Consider the following 20,048-nt stretch of genomic DNA (forward strand, 5'->3'; position numbering starts at 1 on the left):
CTGACTCCTGAGCAGCCTTTGGTGCAAAGAACCTGAGGAGTTTTGTCAAGACTGTTTTTGTGCTGGAAACGTACAGAAGAGTAACTTGGAGTGCCTGAGGAAATCCATAATCAAAAGGTTCAGTGCATTTGAAATGAGGCACCTTCCAGAATGGAGAGCCCCTGAGCAGGAGGTTCCAGCTTGGTCCTCAGTTCAGATGACAAATGTGACCTCAGATTTGGAATTAGGAGGGAGAAATCAGGAACTTTTAAATGCCTTTGACACACTGCAGTGCAGTCTCTGAAAGCAACTTACCCTCAGAGAAAGTCAACAACTGCTGGCCAGGATCTCAGAGCATCCATCAGTCCGGAATCCCTCAGGAATGAGGGGGGCTGTAGGGAATGAAATGCCCACCCCTGTTGTGGTGTCACTGGAGCAGGGAATTCCCAGGTAGCTGCACGAAGCCCCGCTGCCTTTGCAGGGAGCAGAGTGTTTATACTTGTACATCGGGTGGCAGCACACAGGGTCCCTGCTGCGCAGGCTGCAGGCAGCCACCTCTGCTGGCTCCCAGCATAGCTGCTGTGTGATGTGTGACCCTGCAGCTGCTGCACGAGCACCCGGTGCCAGGCTGGCAGGAGTGCCGGGCTGACAGGAGTACCAGGATGGCAGGAGTACCAGGTTGGCAGGAGTACCAGGATGGCAGGAGTACCAGGTTGGCAGGAGTACCAGGATGGCAGGATTGCCAGGCTGTCAGGAGTACCAGGCTGGCAGGAGTGCCGGGCTGGCAGGAGTACCAGGTTGGCAGGAGTACCAGGCTGTCTGTCCTAGGAATCGCAGCGTCTCTGCGTCCCCTGTGAACGGAGCAGGAGGACGGGAGTCAGTGTGGCCACGGCAGAAGGACAGGTTCAGACACAAATTCCTCTGGAGAAGGCCAGGGAGCACCAAGTGCAGGGATTTTCTGTTCCTCCTGAATACACGAGCAGCGCAGTGAAATGTTGAGATGAAATCAGCTGCTATGGGAACCGGGCAGAGGGTGTGTGGCTTGGCCGTGCAGGTAACCAGGTGCACAGAGCGTGCAGAAACCTGTCTGGCTGAGCTGAGCCCTTCCACGCTCTCAGCCCCACACCCCACAGCTCAGCAGCAGCAGCAAAGTGCTTTTGCTAACACTTCACTGCTAGCCTGAGGAATCCCCTCTGCCTTTCCTAAGTCAGGCTATCACTCCTGGATTATTCGTGCTCCTGGTTGTCAAGGGTGTGTGCCTGTCAGAACCTGACCCAGCTCCCAGGAGAAGTCCTGGGAATGCTGAGGCTGTGGGTGTGACACAAAGCTGCGCCCTGCCAGTGCCACCAGCGCCGTGCCACGCTCCGCGCCCTCAGTGCCACCAGGCCGCTCGTTCTCACGCACGGCTGACAGAGCTTTCCATGAAAACATTTCAAAAATGATTCTGCAACTTAAGAAAACATACTTCAGCAATTACCATTTCCTTTACCGTGAAACCAAATTCACTGTACATTACAGCTTTAAAGCTGAGATCTAAGGTTCAGATCAACTCTTTAATCCTGACTGTGGCTTCGGGTACTTCCTGATATTTATGAGAAGTGCTCCAGGCCTGCAGCTGGGCTTTGAACAAAAAAATAATGAACTTTGTTGACTGTGAACAAAGTTCTACACTATTTTAAAGAAAGTTAAGCTGTGACATTTTTTAATCCAACCCTAAATCACGTAACCCAAATTCTCTGCATAATTTGGGAATGTTCACAGCAATAAAAAGACAATTAAATCAAACTGGGTTTCTAAATGAGCTGAAATCAATCTATTTACACTTGAGAATTCTTGTTAGACTCTCTCCTGAAACACTCCCATTTTACTGTATAATATCTGAATCAAAACAATTTTCTATTCTAACATACTTCATACACCAGCTCTCCATCTCCCCTTGCTAGTTAAAAACATAGGTAATAAAGGATATCTTACAGAATACACACCTTACAGAATTTAATATTATTTATTGAATATGGTTTACAAATCTAATTACAGTATTAACTTCTGGAGGCCTTGTTCCTGTCTGTATAATGTGACATCTCCATCTAATACTGTTAGCTGTTATTGAGAACTTTTGCCAAATCACTTCTTGCTCACTTCATGCAGGATTTGCCCACAAATAAATGTCAGCTAGGCCTGATCTGAATTTTTAACATAGCAAGGAAATACAAAGTTGAAACCTTTATTTTCTCTCTTCTTGAGAGAAAGTACTTCCACTGTATTTGTAATGCAGCTGTGTAATATCACCTTAGAGGCAGTTTTTGAAACCTTGCCTCTCTCACTTCAGGAAAAAATACTTAAGAGTGTAAAAACACTGTAGTCCAGACTCACAACTAGTTAATACCTACCACAGGAACGTGAATTCCAATGCTTATTTTTGAGAAATTTCCATTTGAAAATTTCTTAGCAAATATTTAATGAGATTCAGGTGCACCATGTTGGGCTTTTAAGAATCTAGCCATGCATGCAAATTACTGAGTTCTGTTCTGGAGGATTCTTTGTTCCCTCTTGCTTCAGCACAGCAAATATTGGGTTTTACCCTCCTGTCCTGAGCTAGTGCTTTTTCTGGGGTTAGAACCAGGAGAACCTGGTCATGGCGCTGCAAGACACACAAAGGTAAGAGCTCAGCCTTCACTGTGAGGCATTTGTAATGCACTCAAACATTGCACTAAAGGCAGTGGAGTGTTTTCCTCACAGTGTGCACCGGAGTTTCTTATTTATTAGCCATTCAGGATCCCAAAGTGCTGCTCACCACGCAGCTGTCTGCTGGTGCAGTTCCTGCCTCCTACCTCCTCAGGCATCTTTTTCCTGTTTATACTTGTACATCAAATGGGCTTTTGGAAAAATCCCTGATTTTCTTTTGTTCTGTGCTCTTTGTTCTGTTTCCACGCGGTCCTTTCCCCTTTGGAGATGACATGGATGGGAAATGGCTCATTGTAGCAACAGGAGACAGAAGGCAAAAACAATTGCATCACGGGTGCAGCAAACATCAAAGCAGAGTCCACGCCAAAGAGCTGGGCAGAGAAATTCATATGTGATAGGCTGACGTGTTGAAGTCCAGCTTGGGAGGGGTTTTGGCAACACAAAAATTGAAGTGCAAACAGTTACCAACTTCCAAACCTCGTTTGTCTTGGTGTTTCTGTGAAGCAGCCTGGGACACGATGGACCTGCTGCCTTTCCCACAGTCCCTCTGACTGTCACAATCCTCTAAGGCCACCTGCACAGCCAGTTTTAACCAGACTGAATTGTTTAAAAAAGCAGGTCTGAAAGACTGTGAACCAAACTGGAACCTGTCTTTCACTAAGAACTAATTAACTGTCTGACAGCCCACGTATAAAAATTAGAGTGCTTATTGTTGATGTTTATTTTCACTTTAATAAGGAATTGCTGTAGGTAGCCAGCCTGATTAAGTACCTTTAACAACTCCCTTCTGAAGGTAATTAAATTCTGCAGTGAAATGTAAGGAATTTGGCATTAAGAAAACCATTAAGCAGGCAGATATTTTAAATGGATAAACAAATATAACTCCTTCCAACACACACATTCTGCTTTCTCATGATTTACATAACGCAAATGACTTTGGCAACATCTTTATATTCTGTATATCTGAAAATACTGCTGAGCCAAAAAAAATCTGCATATTGTGTTTCTGCAGCTTTAAACCTCTGACCTACTGGAGAGTTCTGCAGGCTACAGACAGTAAAAGTTGCCGCTGCGGGTGAAGAGCCCACAGCAAGGAGTAATCACTGCTCTTAAAAGCATTGAACATGCCACATCTAAGTGTACGCATTGAGTTTGTTAAATATTTTTCCAGATTTGTATGTGAATAATGGAAATCACATGCTAAAAGTACTTCAGCTGTCTTTAAGCAGCAACATCCACACACAGAGTTTGAAAACTCTGTTTTTTAACTTTTAACTTCTGAAAGAGAATCTGGCTTCCCGAGTGGGCTGCTGTGCTGACATAGTAAGCACAAGAAAACTGGCTTTGAGGACAGACTGACAATATAAATGAAACAAAAATTATATTCCTATTATTTAAGTATTAACATAAACAGTGTCACCCACTTCTGCCTGGAATAGCAGAGAACAAGAAATAGGAACCTTGTTCACTGCAGGTACCTCAAAAATTGTATATGACCCCACAAGGCCAGAGTGGTCTTTGACAAAGGTGAGTATTTATTAGGGAATTTCTCTCTCATCCCTTGAAGTCAGTGTCTCCAAACACATCACAGCCATTTAACCTTTGAGCAAAGGCACACTTGCAAACAGAAATGGTGCATGTGAGCCTTGCTGCCATCTGCACATCTACAAGATGCTACAGAAAAGCATAGCTGGGGAGTTTTTTAGCAGACCGCTGTTTTATTAAGGACATTTTGTTTATCATTTAATAAAGTCAAAGCAAAAATGTGTTTTAATAGATCTTATGGTCACAGTTGTGCTTCATTGTTTCACGGTTCCATGGCAGTTTGATTAGTCAATTAAAAAGCCACAGTTTCTAAGGACTGGTATTTATTTTATTGCTGTGAGATAGAGAGCATTAAACACAAGTGTGTTATGTGCATTAATTGGAAGCACTTTAAAATACTTTAAATGCATCAACAGGTTTCCATGTACCGTATCTGATTGGTTTTAAATCACTTTCTGTGGACAGTATCTATATTTACTGTACACAGAAAGAAACTCAGGGCAGCAGGAAGGTCACCGGGAGCTGCTGGAGTGTCTGAACTGGCTCTGGCAGTGCCGCCGCCGCCCGCAGCACGAGTTTTATTTCTTGTTGGACTGCTCCACCTCCCGGTGAGCTGAAACGTGCCTTCCCAGCAACCGGGAGAGATCCGGGCTGAAATGTGCCTTCCCAAAAACCGGGAGAGATCCGGGCTGAAATGTGCCTTCCAGCAACCGGGAGAGATCCGGGCTGAAATGTGCCTTCCCAAAAACCGGGACACGAGATCCGGGCTGAAATGTGCCTTCCCAAAAACCGGGAGAGGAGAGCTGAGCTGAAATGTGCCTTCCCAGCAACCGGGACAGGAGATCCGGGCTGAAATGTGCCTTCCCAGCAACCGGGAGAGATCCGGGCTGAAATGTGCCTTCCCAGCAACCGGGAGAGATCCGGGCTGAAATGTGCCTTCCCAAAAACCGGGAGAGGAGAGCTGAGCTGAAATGCGCCTCCCCAGGCAGCGGCCGGGACAGGGCCGGTCGCTCCCGGCGGCGCCGCTCTCCTCGTGCTCCTGCCCCGGGACAGCCCCGGGACAGCGCCCCGGGGCCGGGGGAGCCCCGCCCGGCCCGGTTCAGCCCCGCTGTCCCGGTTCAGCCCCGCTGTCCCGGTTCATCCCCATTATCCCGGTTCAGCCCCGCTGTCCCGGTTCAGCCCCGCTGTCCCGGTTCAGCCCCGTTGTCCCGGTTCAGCCCCGCTGTCCCGGTTCGGTGCCGCCGCCCGAGGCGGGCACGGCCGCAAGCGGCGGTGCCGTGAGGGCGGGGCAAGCACCGCCCTCGGCTCCCTTCGGCTCCCTCCGGCAGCGCTCGGCAGCCAATCGGCGCAGCGGGCGCCTTCCCGCCTCGCCCCGCCATCGCGTGCTGCGCCGAGGGCACGGCGGCGGCGCCGGGGACGGAACCGTGCGGGGCCGGCGGGGACCGAACCGTGCGGGGCCGGCGGGGACCGAACCGTGCGGGGCCGGCGGGGACCGAACCGTGCGGGGCCAGAGCCGTGCGGGCCGCGGGCAGAGCGGCTCGGGGAGCGCGGATCGGGGAGCGCGGCTGGCGGCTGCCCGCGGGTAGCAGCAGTGTCCCGGTGCGGCCCAGCGCAGGCGGAGAGCAGGCCGCGGCCAGGTGCGGCTCGGGCGGGGACTGTGGCCGCAGGAACTGCTCGGGCCGGGCCGGGCCGAGCCGGGGCTGTGGGTGAGCAGGCCGCAGCGCTGGCACGTGTCCCGAGAACCGAGCCCTGCTCCGGGTGTAGGGTAACAAACCGGGCCGAGGCGCCGGGGGAGCCTGAGAGCACCGCCCGAAGGGCCTGGGTTACGCCGGGCTGAGGCCGCAGGTCCTGCCGGGCTCTCCGCTCTGACTGACCCAAGAGCTTCGGCTTTGTGCCAGTCCCTGCAGACCTGACTGAAGGGCCTTGCCCACACTCCCCTTTTGGCTCTGTCACTGTGCAGGTCCTGAGCAGCGAACGCTGCAGGGATGGCTGTGTTCTGCTGAGCCAGTTGACATTAAAGCAGGGCAAACCCTCTAGTGCTGCTGGTAGTGTTTATTGGGATAAGGCTGGGAAGGAGAAGATAGCATGCTGATGCTGTAGGTTCCTTGTTTTAGAACATGACTGGACGAGCCAGAGCCAGAGGAAGACCTCCCAGACAGACACCTGCTGCAGGAGATGCACCTGTAAGTTGGTTTTCTTCTTAATGAGTGCAAGCAGGATTTGAGATTCATGCGTCACCTACTTCCTATTTGAATAGCAGGCAGATGTGTTATATGTTTTATGTGAGTATGCATATATTCTGCTGGGTGTACAGTTACTATAGTTCTGTTTTATTAAGGGCATTTTACTAAGTTTCGAGTAACATGAAACTCTGAATTGTGAGATTGCTTGTGGCTTAATGTTGCTGTTTTTCCAGCCATGACACTTTTTAATGTTACTTATTCACTAGACACTAAAATTACAAAAGGCATTTTTACAGAATAGCTGGTCAGTTACTTGAGGTATCAGAGGGACTGTAGAAAATGAGAAGTCCATAAGTTTTAATTAGAGCTTGGAAAGAGGGGATTTGCATTAGCTATTAGTTAAATGAATAATAACTTTAACAATTTCGCTCCAGTTATTTGTAGTTTGAGGTGTAGAATAGTAACTCTGCTACTTAGCATGGGAAGAAGCGGGTTGAAAGGTGCGCAGCTCTGCACTGGAGGGGGTGGCTTTTCTCTCTGGCGAGCGCTCTGCTGAAGTGGCTGTTTGTTTGCAGCAGTGGCAGGGGCAGCAGGACGTGCCCGGCCCGCTGCGCGGCCGGTGGCAGCCGCAGCAGCTCCGGCAGCCGCAGCAGCTCCAGCAGCTCCAGCAGCCGCAGCAGCTCCAGCAGCCGCAGCAGCTCCATGTCCTTCCAGCACCGGCACAAGAGCCCGGGGGCCACGGGCGCCCGCGTGGCCCTGAGAACCCCCCGCAGGAGAGGCGGCCAGAAGGTCAGAAGGGCTGGGAAATCCAGCCTCCACAAGAGCACCTTTTGAAGAGAGTACAACTAAGGCATCCTATAGACTGTGTTTGTCTTTTTTACTTTTCTAAATGAGATTTGTTACTAAGATTTAGAAGATGTGTGCTTCATAGCAAAAGCTGAAACTTAACATTTTGTGGTTACTCTTAAATTTGTCTTAATGCCTTTCAAGATTTAATTGCATTACATATTTTTATTTGTTAATATATGATAGTATATATGTTATTTATTATTTGATTGTGATTCTTGAATTGTAAACAATAGGGTTACAGGTTTCCTCAGGACTCCAGGATTTGTCTTTAGGAGATAGGGGTGGACGTCGCAGAGATTTCCAAGACCTTGGGGTAAACACTCGGCAAGCCATGGTGCACGTGCAAGAATCCAAAACTGGTATGTTTGAATTAGACTCCAGACATATGAGCAATTTGAAATGAAAGATACTTTCCTCTAAAGGAAAGTAAGAGCAGCAATAAAGAGCCAAGTAAAAAAAAAATCTTTGGAGTGTGTTAGAAAAAGATAAGAAGTTGTTACTGGTATCTGAAGAGGAACATGGAGAGTTGTCCTGGCAGCTGAAGGCTTTACAGAAAGCTCCAGAGGGCAGATGAGTGTCTGATAACAGCAAGCAGGGTTAGAAGAGATGAGGAGCACGGCTGACCTCTAATCTTTGTCTGGCTGCCGTAGCTTAAAGAAGGTGTCTCAGCGCTCTGGAATGACTGTGAAGTGCAGCAGTGTGTAACTGTACCACGTTTGCTGTCGCTGTTTCAGGCTTTTCAGGAAAAGCGATCAAGCTGACCACCAACCACTTCCAGCTGACGTCGCGCCCGCAGTGGGCTCTGTACCAGTACCACGTTGGCTACAGCCCCGAGATGGAGGCGCGGCGCCTGCGCTCGGCTCTGCTCCTCCAGCACGAGGACACCATTGGCAAGACCCACGCCTTCGATGGGTCAATACTGTTCCTGCCAAAGAAACTCGAGAAAAAGGTGTGACACCAGAATGCCGCTTCAGTTCTTATCATGACTTGCATTTTATTCCTGCTTCTTGCTATCTAGGTGAAGTTAGGGCATCGATGTCCCACAAGCAGTGTTTAGTTGGATTGAATATATCAGTATAAGCTAATTTGTGCAGAGAAATTTGGTAATAAACTTCTGGTTCTAATGCTTAATTCCTGCAGGCTAGAATCACCTTCTGCACAGAAGTGATAGTACAGACAGTGTTTCTCCTTTAGTTTCCTGTGTACTTACATCTTTTCATGCCTTCTGTATTTTAACACCCCACATAAATGAAAGGGTGGATGAGTTGGGTGTATGTGGCAAGGTTTTGGTAGCTGGAGGAGTCAGGGTGCTCCTACAGGAAGGAGCCCATGTTGCACACAGTCATTGCCAGCCCTCTTCAGAATGGACCCATCACAGGCTAAAGCTGAGCCCATCAGCAAAGTTCTTGGCACCCCTGTGTATTTAAAAAGCCGGGGAAAATTGCAGAGCAAAGAAAAATCTGAGAAGAAAGGAGCACAAAGAGGGTAAGAGGAAAATACCTCTCTACTGATGGTAATCCCTGCCCTCTGTGTCTTGTGCCACTTCTTGCTTCACTGCAGGGACTGGGTGCAACCAGTGCTGTTCAGAGAGGGGCCAGAGGAGTCTGGAATGAAGCCGAGTTTGGAAGAGGGAGCAGGGAAGAAATTTTCACTGTGTGTGCTAATCTTCATCTTTTTGCTTCCCAGTATCTGAATCAGTAAATAAATATATATTAGTTGGCAATATATTAAGTTTATTTCCTCAAGCTGAGTCTTTTTCCTGTCATGGTAATAGATAAGTGATGTCCCTGACCTCGAGTTCAGCTGCTCTGGGGCTAGTCCCAGAGTTGTCTTCACCCTGATGAGCAGAGTCTTGCAGGTTGTGGTTTACAGTCCTAGTGGGAGATGGAATCCACATTTCAGTTTGTCTTGAATTATTGCTTAGAGGAAAAATGGCAAAGTCCAGTTTGATATTATTGGAGCACAATGCAGAGACAGCCCCGTTTGCTGTGGTTGTGTTAACCTCATTTTGCTTTCTCAGGTTACTGAGCTGTTCAGTAGGACTCGAAACGGGGAGGATGTGAAGATAACAGTCACACTCACTAATGAGTTGCCACCCACTTCACCTACTTGCCTGCAGTTTTACAACATCATTTTTAGAAGGTTTGCTGTACAAGTTATGTTTTTATAAGAAGTTACTCTAAAAGTATCTGAAGTAAGTTTTTCCATTCTGGGGAATAGGCTACAACAAATAAGTATTATAAATGTACATTTTTAAGCCTTTCTGGCTACTGTTACTGTGGTGCCAACCACATCTGGCAATACTGTAATGTGCAGTTGTATTTGTGGGCCATGTCAGTGTGAAAGCAGTTCATGCTGCTGTAGACAGTTACAACACCCTCCCCTCCTCTGTGTGTGGGTTTGCCTCAAAGCAAATAACAGAGCAGGACATTGAGCTGGCCTTTTCCTTCTTTGGGACTGTAGTCTTTCCTCTGAACCTTGGTACCTGGCCTGTGTGCTTCACCTGAGACGTAGCCTCTTTGGGCTGCTACCTTCAGCTGCTTGGTGAAGGGTGGAGTTGGATGTGGACTTCTCACCTGATAATTGTTAATTAGTGTCCATGACCTTTATAAATTGAGTTCAATGGGAAGTTCGTATTTTATATAGCCAGATGAACAATGAGTTTGTGCATAGGGATTGGACCATGAATGATGTGATGATGATAACAATAGTAGTAATGCTAAACAACATCCATTTTTCTATTTTTAGGCTTTTGAAGATGCTGAATTTGCAGCAGATTGGACGTAATTATTACAACCCCAGTGATCCAGTCAGCATCCCTAACCACAGGTTAGGCAGGAAGCCTTTCAGAGGGGCGTGGGGAGGGGCTGCTGGCTGTCAGGCTGTCAGGCTGTCCTTGTTCCCTGCAGGACCCTGCAGGGTGCCAGGTGCCCCTGGCTGCCCTGGGCCCGCTGTACAAGGTGGTAGGCCTGAGTTTGCTGGGGCCCATCGTGTGGCTGGGCTGCACTCCCTGCCGTTAATCTGATCTGTACAGCCTGGCTGAGGGAAGGAGCTGGGCAGTGTCCTGCTGGATAAACTGCTGCTCTGATTCTTCTGAAAGTGTCCTGAATACAAACTTCGTCTGTGACATCCTTAATAGCATGAAATGGATTTCTTACCTGACTCAAGACCTGACCTGTAAAATATTTTTGATTTTGTTAACCTTCAAGAGCTTGTTTATGTTTGGCTAATGGCTTCATTGTGCCATCACTGCTCTGTGGTGTCTGTGAAAGTGGGCAGGAATAGGGGGTGAGAATAAAGATGCTCTAAAGCACACTAAGATTCGGTGTGTTCTCTTTTGCCAGGCTGATGGTGTGGCTGGGCTTCACCAGTTCCATCCTGCAGTATGAGGAGAACATCATGCTGTGTGCAGACGTGTGCCATAAGGTTCTCCGTGGGGAGACAGTGCTGGACACTATGCACAGCCTTCACTCCCAGGTTGGAGAGGAGAGATTCAGAGACGCCTGTGCTAAAGAGCTGATCGGTTTAATTGTTCTCACAAAGTAAGTCTTGGACTCTTGTTGTCTTGGAGAGCTCTTTATACACCATGTCCTGAAGTAGGCAGTAAAGGATCAGAAAGGCTGAAAATGCTGTCATTGTCAAGCTAGCAAACTGATCAAGGTGACAGCAGTTGCAAAAGCAGGAAGTACACATTGGTTTTCTTTGATTTTATTACAGTTCAGCTTGTGGTAGAATTGAGAGCCTATTACAATTGAAAATTTAAAGTTAGTACTTCTGAAAGGAGCAAAGCTTCCAGCTTGCATGAGTACTGACAGTAACTTTGTCATCCCAGTAAATTTCTTTTTTATTTGTGTTAAGATTTAAACAAAAAGTGATGAAACATTTATGTAGGTACAATAACAGAACGTACAGAATCGATGACATCAACTGGGATAGCAATCCAAAGAGTACCTTTAGAAAATCAGATGGTTCTGAGATGAGCTTTGTGGACTACTACAAAAAGGTATGAAAATTTAACTGTGTGTTTTATGGTTTAACTTGGAATGTGCAATCATTGTTACAGGTTTACTTAGGATGCATGGATTTGGAGTTCATAGTATTTTTAACAAAACTTAATCTGAGATCAGTAACTAAGCTGCACAGCACAGTTTGGTGGGAGTAGCCCATCCCAGGGAGTAGCCCATCCCAGCAGGTAGGCCAGGGGGGCTGCATGGATGGATGAGCAAGGAGCTCTTGGGAAAGCTCAAAAGGAGCTTTGGGAAGGGGGAGCAGGAACAGGTAGTGGGAGGAATACAGGTACATTGTCACAGCGTGCAGAACTGAGGCTGGGAGAGCCAGAGCACCTCTGCATTGAGTGTGACCACTGAGGCCTCCCACTGTGATTGTCAGCTCTGCATGCATACCAGCCTCAACAGGAGCTGGATGGAGGTTAAGGTTAAATGTCAGAAACTTCACTTGGCAATCTTGTTTGATTCTTGTGATTTCTTAAATTGAATTGCTCTGTAGGGCAGGAACTTTGTCCATTGCTGAACTGGAAGGAGCATCCCAATATTGAGTTAGACATCCCAGATGACACTGCCTCAAGCAAGGCACAGGCTTCATTTCTGTTGTCTCTTACACATCAGTAGTTTGATGGCATCAGTTAAGAGAATAGTGCTTCCCTGCTTTGCCTTTTCTGACGAAACCAGTTCTTCTGATATGTGCTAATTGAAAAAGGTTGCTAGTTGCTTTTGGTTTTGTTTGTTTTAGGAACAATGCTTGTTTTCTAAAGTGAGCATTATTATTCAGAAATAATAATGTTTGTTATTAGTAACTTGTTTGTTCTGAGTAAATTAACATGCAGTCTGTATTTCTGATACAGCAATATAACATAGAAATTAGTGATTTGATGCAGCCTGTCCTGATGAGTAAGATGAAGAGGAAGAGCGGGAACATACAAGGATCTGTGGCTCTGATTCCAGAGCTCTGCTCCCTAACAGGTACTGTAGTATTTTTCCATATTGAAGCATCTATCAAACCATAATGCCTGCTGAAAGAGATATTCTGACAGCAGTTTTCTGCAGAGTTGGGGAAAACTGTTTTGTTTGTATAAATGTGAGTTCAGAAACACATTTTGTAGCTAAAAGATTTGATATATAAATGGGACTGGAAAGTTCGATGGGGTTTGTTGTGGCACAGTGTTTAGCCATGGTGTTCAACATCAGCACTCTGATAACTTGTAGAGAGTTTTGGTGGTAGAACTTCTGTTGAAACAGAGCAATTTACTAGAAATTGATGATAATTTCATAAGATACATAAATATCTGTTTTGCTCTGAGATACTCACTTTGCACTAGCAGTACCTGAACATCTTGGCACTGTTTGCTTTGATTTGAAAATGGAACTGAAGAGCTGCAATGCCTTGTGTGGTTTCCTCTCAAGTGCAAAAATCCAGGATTTTTTTTCTATGCCAATGGGGATGTATGTACAGTTAGCAACTGAAAACTTTGGCTACTGCTGCTGCCACTTCCTGTGTCTGCAGGACATGAATCACTAATCTGCATGAGCTGCAAGTTTAATTTTCATAGTCCTTCATCTTTAGTTGGACTCAGAAAAGGCTTTGCTGTTGGCAGGACTGACGGACAAGATGCGCAGCGATTTCAATATGATGAAAGACTTGGCCATCCACACGCGGCTGCCACCTGAGCAGAGGCAGCGTGAGCTTGGGAGATTTCTGGGCTACATCCAAAAGTATGACACCTTCATGTCCTCTGTTTCTGTCCCATGAAAGATGTGTATAACAAACTGCTCACAGTGAAACTTCTGAAATCTTACTAGTGTTAAAAAAGCCAGCAGGAACAAATTTCACACGTTTTTAATTCAAATCTTGTTTTTAAACAGAGATGACAATGTTCAGAAGGAGCTCCGAAACTGGGGTTTAAGCTTCGATTATAAATCGGTGTCCTTCACAGGAAGAGTTGTTCAAGGAGAAAAGATCTTTCAGTCAGGAGCCATGGTAAATAATAAATCAAGTTCTAAAATCTTCTGGGTGCCTCACTGATGAAACCAGTTCTTAAGGAAGGAAATAGTACTTTTTGGTTTATAAGTGAAGGATAAAGAGTGAAAATGTTACGCACAAGTCTTTGTCCAAGCAGGAGACTTGCAAACCTGTTAAGTTGTTCCCAAGGTGTGATTAGAAACCCTTGAAAGCACTCTGTCACAGTAGGGTTGTCCTTGCAGAGCAGTCCGGGTCAGGTACACAGTCTAGGAGAGCAGAGGTGTTTATCATTCGTTTCCATCTACAAAAAGGTACCGAGGCTTTGGGTGAAAAGCCCCGAGTTCTTTCAGTTGGGTAGCTGGAGCAGAGGCAGTGTGTGCGCAGCCACAGGGAGGTGACCCGTATGTGCAGTGGGGGTGTGAATGAAGTCAGCGGCTGTTGTCACACTCAGCTCTTTGCTCTGCAGTTCGGTTACAACCCTCATGTCGCCGACTGGACCAAGGAGACGCGCGGCCTGCCGCTGATCCGCCCGGTGCCCATGGACACCTGGCTGCTCATCTACACCCGCCGCAACTACGACGTGGCCATCACCCTGCTGCAGAGCCTCTTCAAGGTCACGCCGTCCATGGGCATCCACATGAACAGGCCAAGCATGTGAGTGTCCTTCCTAAGCTGAGCAGAAATCGCCGCCGTGTTAGGCTGTTCCGTGAGGGGAGGCTGTAGTGCGTCACACAGCCGCTGTCTGGGAGACTTTTAATAAAGCAAAGTTGCTTTCAGTATGCAATTGTTCAGTTTTCTCTTGTGATTGAATTTCCTTACTCATACTTTTATTTCTGAAAGCTTTTCATATGCCAAAACTAAGAAGTATCAGACAGACAGTCACTGAGCAAACCCTTCTCTAAGGAGTATTTTCTGCTGACTTAGGATGTACTCTGATTCTGATCTGTTCTCCTTGCAAATATCCTCTCTTGAGTACCCATACTTGCCTTTAATTTTGAGTTTTGTTGTGTTTGGAAGCCTGAGTTTGGAGGTGATTCCTTTTAATCTGTAGATGTGTCAAAGTGGTTTGTTAATAGCTGCAAATGTGGCATTTCATACACTATTGATGCGTAGTGAGCTTTTATGCTTTTGCTCAAGTTTCAATAGCTGTTAGTTGTTCTTTTTCTGTAAGCATTTTCTCTCTTTTCAGGATTGAAGTAGATGACAGAACAGAAGCATATTTAAGGGTTTTACAGCAAAGGGTTACCCCTGACATAAACATAGTATGTATTTGAATCCATAATTTCAAATCTTGTTGATCTCTGTAACTGGTGTTAGTGGGATTTGCTCTCAGAAATGCAGCTCTGGGTTCCTGAGAATCCACTACGTACCTGCTCATCCTCCTGTGCAAACCCAACACTGACCTGGGTATCCCTCTGGATAAGAGCCTTTGGCTCTGAAGTACAGACACTGACACTTTGCAGTTCTTTCTTTCACTGTGAACATGGGAATATTTCCCTTGAGCACAAGAAGTTTTTCCTAAAGAACTCTTTAAGTGCTGTATAACTCTGAGAATGCAGCTTCTTACAAAGATTCTTTTTTCTTCAAAGGTAGTTTGTATCTTGTCTAGTTCCCGGAAGGATAAATATGATGCCATCAAGAAATACCTGTGTACAGACTGTCCCATCCCCAGCCAGTGTGTGCTGGCTCGCACTTTGAGCAAACCCCAGACTATCATGACGGTAGCAACAAAAATTGCCTTGCAAATGAACTGTAAAATGGGTGGAGAACTCTGGAGTGTTGAGATCCCCGTAAGTACTTGCTTACAAAGGGTAACTCCTGTTTATAAGGCTTTCTTTAAAAAGCAAGGCCTGTATACAGCACGGTGCCTGTGTGTGCTTGCCTTGCAGCTGAAGCAGGTGATGATTGTGGGCATTGATTGTTACCATGACACCCTCTCCGGGAAGCAGTCGGTTGCGGGCTTTGTCTCCAGCCTGAATCAAACAGTCACCCGGTAAGATCTGAGTGCCAGAGGTAAAAAAACCCCAAAACACTAAAAATAACCTTTCCTTGGACTGAAAAACAGCTTCCATATGGTGATCCATCAAGAAAATTCAAAATTAGTTTGCTGTAATGGATAATATGAAATGTGTTGTGAATTTTTCCCACTGCATCCCTTGAAGGAGTGGCCTTGTCCCACATTGCTTGAGAGAGGGGTCAAGTGGTGGAGACACAGCTGGGATGAATAGAGAGCGTCAGGGTGACAGGGTCTTTCCCCTTTTGACTAGTGTGAAAGGCTGTTCTTGGTTGAGAAGAATTTTAAGTTGTGCTACGGCACTTCTACCACAGGGGGAATATTCTCGTAGAACTCCAGCTCTTCCTTGGCTGCACTGACCCACAACACCCCTAAAGACTAAGTGGTCGTGGGCATTTTAAAAATAACTTCATTGCAGTAAGCCTGGGAAATGCTTTGAAGGCCTCTTTCATTTTGTTCTTCACAGGTGGTTCTCCCGCTGCGTTGTTCAAAGTCGTGGGCAGGAACTTGTGGATGGACTCAAAACCTGCTTGCAAAGTAAGGAAAGGAGTTCTGCTTTTGTGGAGCCAGATCTAAGAACTGACAATTCAGCTTCCTCAAAACCTTCCTCTCCTGCTGCCCTGGGAGGAGGCTTTACCAGCCAGCACTTGGATAACAACAGATTAAACATTCTGTTGTAAATACTGCTGAAAATAATAGCATCTTGTTAAATCTTTCACTGATTCCCACATTCCTTTGCAATAATTAAAAACTACTGAGCAGTGCCCTTCCAAGAATGCTTTAAGGGAGTGTGATTTTAAAGAGGACAGCTCCTGCTATGAGAGAGGCCAGCAGAGCAGGTGTGTCCTTGGGTCATTTCTGGTTTTGGGTGCACAGGCAAACCAGAGCTCTTCCTTGCAGGTATGTTTGTGTTGCATGATGCTGACCCATTTCACTGGCTTAGTGTAGGATTGAGGACCTTGGTTTTCCAAATTACTGCTGTTTTTCTAGGAATAAAAACTCATTCTTGTTTTGGAATGAATTGTCATTACAATTAATGGCTTTTTCTCTTATTTTTTTAAGCTGCTCTGAGGAACTGGGCTAAATGGAATAAGTGCTTGCCCTCTCGTATTTTTGTGTATCGTGATGGTGTTGGAGATGGACAGCTCAACACTTTGGTTAATTATGAAGTGCCTCAATTTCTGGATTGCTTGAAGAGTATTGGTACTGACTACAGGTAAGTCGCTTTCTACCAACCCTGTTCTTTACACTGCCAGAGAAATAATCTTTGGGATACAAAATGAGACTATGGATGAAGACTTGTCTTTCCATCTGAGCTGATTTTCTGACCTGAGCTCAGATAGCTGCTTTTCTGATGATTATTCAGATACTTGACTTGTAATATAATAGGAAAATTCTTAGTACATGCACCACATGACTGACACACACATGTGGGCACATCCACTCTTTGGGCATTCTTGGTGGATGTGATAATTTACTTTTGCTCCACTGGCTGGTCACAGCCTGATTGTTGTGTGTCTGCTAAGGCCATTTTTTTCCTTACCACCTCTTGAAGGAAGTTGTCCAATCACTTACATTTTCAACTTTCTGCTTTGAAACTTATCAACTGCAGTGACTTAATCTGCTCTGAAAAATAAAAATATTTCCTTACACTGCAGGCAAGCAGAGTATTGAAATGCTCAATTCTTCTGTTTAGCTTTGTTAATGGCTTTACCAAAAATACTGTTAAGACACAGTGTTTTATAAGGAAACAATGGGACAGAGAATAGAAATCCAGTTTTTATTTAGAAGATCCCTTTTTGATCCATTTTCTTCTCCGTGAAGTTAAAGGAAAGTTGGATTGGTGAAAAACAGTGTGAATGTTGTACCTTAACTAAAAAAATCTAAAGTTGTGAACGATGTCTTGTTTAGTTTGAATCAGTAAAGACTTGCATGTGAAATGAATGCCCTGGAGCTCCAGCAGATCTGCTCCTGAAATACTACTAGTGCAGTTTTCTAGGAGAGTATTGGTTTTTCCCTTTTCCTTTCTTTTAGCCCGAAACTCACTGTGATTGTGGTGAAGAAACGAGTGGGTGCCAGGTTCTTTGCAGAGATTGGTGGAGGACTCAGAAACCCACCCCCTGGGACTGTTGTTGATACGGTGGTGACCAGACCAGAGTGGTGAGTTCCTGCAGAGGTGACACTGCTGCTGCCAGCAGCCTGGTCACAAGGGAAATACATCCCACAGTGCATGGACTGTAGGACCAAGGGTGAAAATACTTCCCACACTTCTGTGGCTCAGGGAGAAAATGAGCAGTGTAAGCTACGTGCACATGCAGGGTGGTTATCAGGAGGAAAATGAGACAGAACAAATAGTTAAGGTTGTTCTGGTCTCAAGACCTGGTCCATGGAATAAGATTATGTTCCTCCAGGTCTCCTTCCTCTCAGACACAGAGGAAGCTTTTGTGGCCAGAGCCTAGGCATCCTCCTGGGGTTTACTCAGTAAGCATAGGTGACTCAGAGAACAAGGCAAACACCTGGGGAGCTGCCTTTTCCCGAGAACAGCCCCTGCTGTGACAGTGCTGTGCTTCCCTGGGCAGGTACGATTTCTTCATCGTGAGCCAGACGGTGAAGAGCGGCTGCGTTGCACCGACCCATTACAACGTGGTGTACGACACCAGCCAGCTGAAACCCGACCACATGCAGCGCCTCACCTACAAGCTGTGCCACATGTACTACAACTGGTCGGTGAGTGTTCCTGCTGGGGCAGGCACAGCCTGCAGGAGGGCAGGGCAGGTGGCCTGGGAACACCTGCGGCTCCAGAAAGCCTGCAAGGATGCCTTGGCACCTAGAGCGTTCTGAGGAGTGCATGGTTTATAGTTACCTCATCTCTCTGAAGATTACAGCAGCCTGTATTCTCCCTAGCATACACCTCTTGTGAGTATTGTTCCCAAATTCTGTGTCAGAAGCAGAATGGAAGGCATTTGCTACCTGCAGAAGCATCCACTCCTGTGTGTGCAGGTGGAGCTGTGTGGCTGCCTCGAGGCCGCTGCTGCACGGCCAGCTCAGCACAGCCAGCTGAGGTGTGCTTCAGCCGTGTCTCTAGCAGCCAGGAACAGAGACACGACTGTCCCACCCTCTGCAAGGCAGCCCTGAACAGAAACCTGTGTCAGAGGTGTCAGGAGGGCACTGGGCTTGGGAAGTTTGGGGTTTTTTGCATCTCTTCTTCTGTTGTGTTGGGTGTACGTAAAGTTATTTTCACGAATCAGCATAAACAACAGGGAATACAGATTTTACAAGTATGCAGACTTTGGAGGTCCAGGGGTCTTTGTTACAGTGCCTGCATGCTTATTTCAATTACCTGAAATAATTGCCTTTTTTTCTTTTTCCCCCTTTCTACAGGGTATTATCAGAGTACCTGCTCCTTGCCAGTACGCTCATAAATTGGCTTTCTTTGTGGGTCAGAGTATTCACAGAGAGCCGAACATGGTGCTTTCAGACAGACTGTACTACCTTTGAAGCTGAGTTACCAGCCAAACAGAAGAGAGTAGTTCCTCTCTAGGGAAGGTAGAATTGTCTGGGCTTTTGGTTTAGTTTTGGTTTTTCATGAGAGACATGCACAGGATGTCTGCAGTTGTGGAAATTATTTTATTTTCATTGTACCAAGGAAAAGCTTGAGATTTCATTTTGAACAGGTGTCTGCTTGCTAGAATAACTACACAAATTGTTATGATTTTTGATACTTATTTAGTTAAGTTTTTCTCTGTTCTTCCCAACAGTTTATTGGTTGTTCTTATTTACATTTTGAGAAGTCTTACACAGAATTATTTCTTGCATGGGAGATAAAAGAGTTATGCAGAACAGAATCCAAACTCTTCCAGCTAGTATTTACCCTTCTAATTTTCAAAGTGCTTCAATATTGTTGATTCCTTGTTTTCTTGGTTAAAATGAGGGCCAAATTTGCCTCCTGAGCTGTGTCATACCGTAAGAGGAGGTGACCAGATGCTCTTGCTTACCAGGGCTTTGTTTGAAGGCTGTACAGCGATGCAGAACCCTGGAGGGGTTTTAAAGTTCCTTGTGAGGGATTTGCAAACCAAGCACAAAGGCTGGTGCTGCAGAGGGGAGCGCAGGGCTGGGGCAGCTCTGTGTGTGCCAGCTGCACCCCTGGCTGTGCCAGCTGCACCCCTGGGGCACAGCAGTGAGGGCTGGGGCTGAGCCTGGAGCACCCTGGGCACAGGGACTGTCCTGGGGCTGTGCTGTGCTGTGCTGTGTCTGTACCTCCAGGGTCACTGCCAGCTGGAGGAGAGGATTGAGACAGCTGCACCTCCAGCCCTGGGGGGAGCTGGTTCAGCCCTGGGGGGAGCTGAGCTGCTGGGCTGGTGCTGCTTTACACAGGCTTCTCCACTGAGAAATGCCATTTGCACCGAGGAGAACAGTGCACTGCCAGGCTGGGGCTTTGGTTTTGTACTTCCAAGCAGTGGGAACCAGCCCTGGTTTGTTCATGTCTGAGCTTTTCACTGGTCACTGTTGTGCAGCCCATTTTGTGAAACTATTGCTACTACTTCACGTGGAGAGATTCAGATTAGTGCTGGTTTCCTTAACCACCTTGTTGTGAACCTTGTTGTTTTTCTCTGTGAGATTTAAATAAAGTTGTTGCTGTAATCCTTGCCCATCTGAGCCCGTTCTGTGTATTTTGTACTTCCCCACGGGGCTTTGGGCACAGATGGGACAATTGCTGGAGTAACTTTGCAACCCTTTTTTAGCTCTGGGAAGCTCCTGCGCTCTTGCAGCTAGAGGAGCCTTTCTTTATTCTGCAGTAAGCTTCAGAGGCCACTGAC

General features: G+C 46.5%; 1 protein-coding gene across 2 annotated transcripts; it reads left to right on the top strand.

Moving 5' to 3' along the window:
* The first annotated feature begins 5,595 nt into the window (after positions 1-5,595).
* Positions 5,596-19,880, top strand: PIWIL1 (piwi like RNA-mediated gene silencing 1). 2 transcript variants are annotated; one of them, XM_041719462.2, is made up of 21 exons: positions 5,601-5,846; positions 6,324-6,392; positions 6,968-7,181; positions 7,475-7,600; positions 7,976-8,190; positions 9,262-9,383; positions 9,990-10,070; positions 10,586-10,783; positions 11,133-11,244; positions 12,103-12,220; positions 12,853-12,970; positions 13,121-13,235; positions 13,684-13,871; positions 14,407-14,479; positions 14,807-15,007; positions 15,107-15,210; positions 15,698-15,768; positions 16,294-16,447; positions 17,266-17,391; positions 17,811-17,958; positions 18,613-19,880. In XM_041719462.2, the coding sequence occupies exons 2-21, from the start codon at positions 6,327-6,329 to the stop codon at positions 18,727-18,729; spliced, it is 2,667 nt and encodes an 888-aa protein (XP_041575396.2). In that variant the 5' UTR covers positions 5,601-5,846; positions 6,324-6,326; the 3' UTR covers positions 18,730-19,880. The 2 variants fall into 2 exon arrangements, with proteins under 2 accessions (XP_072792343.1, XP_041575396.2); XM_072936242.1 differs by having other exon boundaries at positions 5,596-5,846; positions 14,807-15,210.
* Positions 19,881-20,048: the final 168 nt, after the last annotated feature.

Source organism: Taeniopygia guttata, chromosome 15 (genome assembly GCF_048771995.1).
Source record: "Taeniopygia guttata chromosome 15, bTaeGut7.mat, whole genome shotgun sequence".
In the NCBI taxonomy this organism is placed as follows: domain Eukaryota; kingdom Metazoa; phylum Chordata; class Aves; order Passeriformes; family Estrildidae; genus Taeniopygia; species Taeniopygia guttata.

Bases quoted from the DNA above. Each gene is read 5' to 3' on its own strand.
- PIWIL1 (XM_072936242.1), top strand. From the start codon at position 6,327: ATGACTGGACGAGCCAGAGCCAGAGGAAGACCTCCCAGACAGACACCT. The intron at 8,191-9,261 runs GTGTGACACCAG...TTGCTTTCTCAG, and splicing joins CAAAGAAACTCGAGAAAAAG to GTTACTGAGCTGTTCAGTAG. The intron at 12,971-13,120 runs GTATGACACCTT...GTTTTTAAACAG, and splicing joins TTTCTGGGCTACATCCAAAA to AGATGACAATGTTCAGAAGG.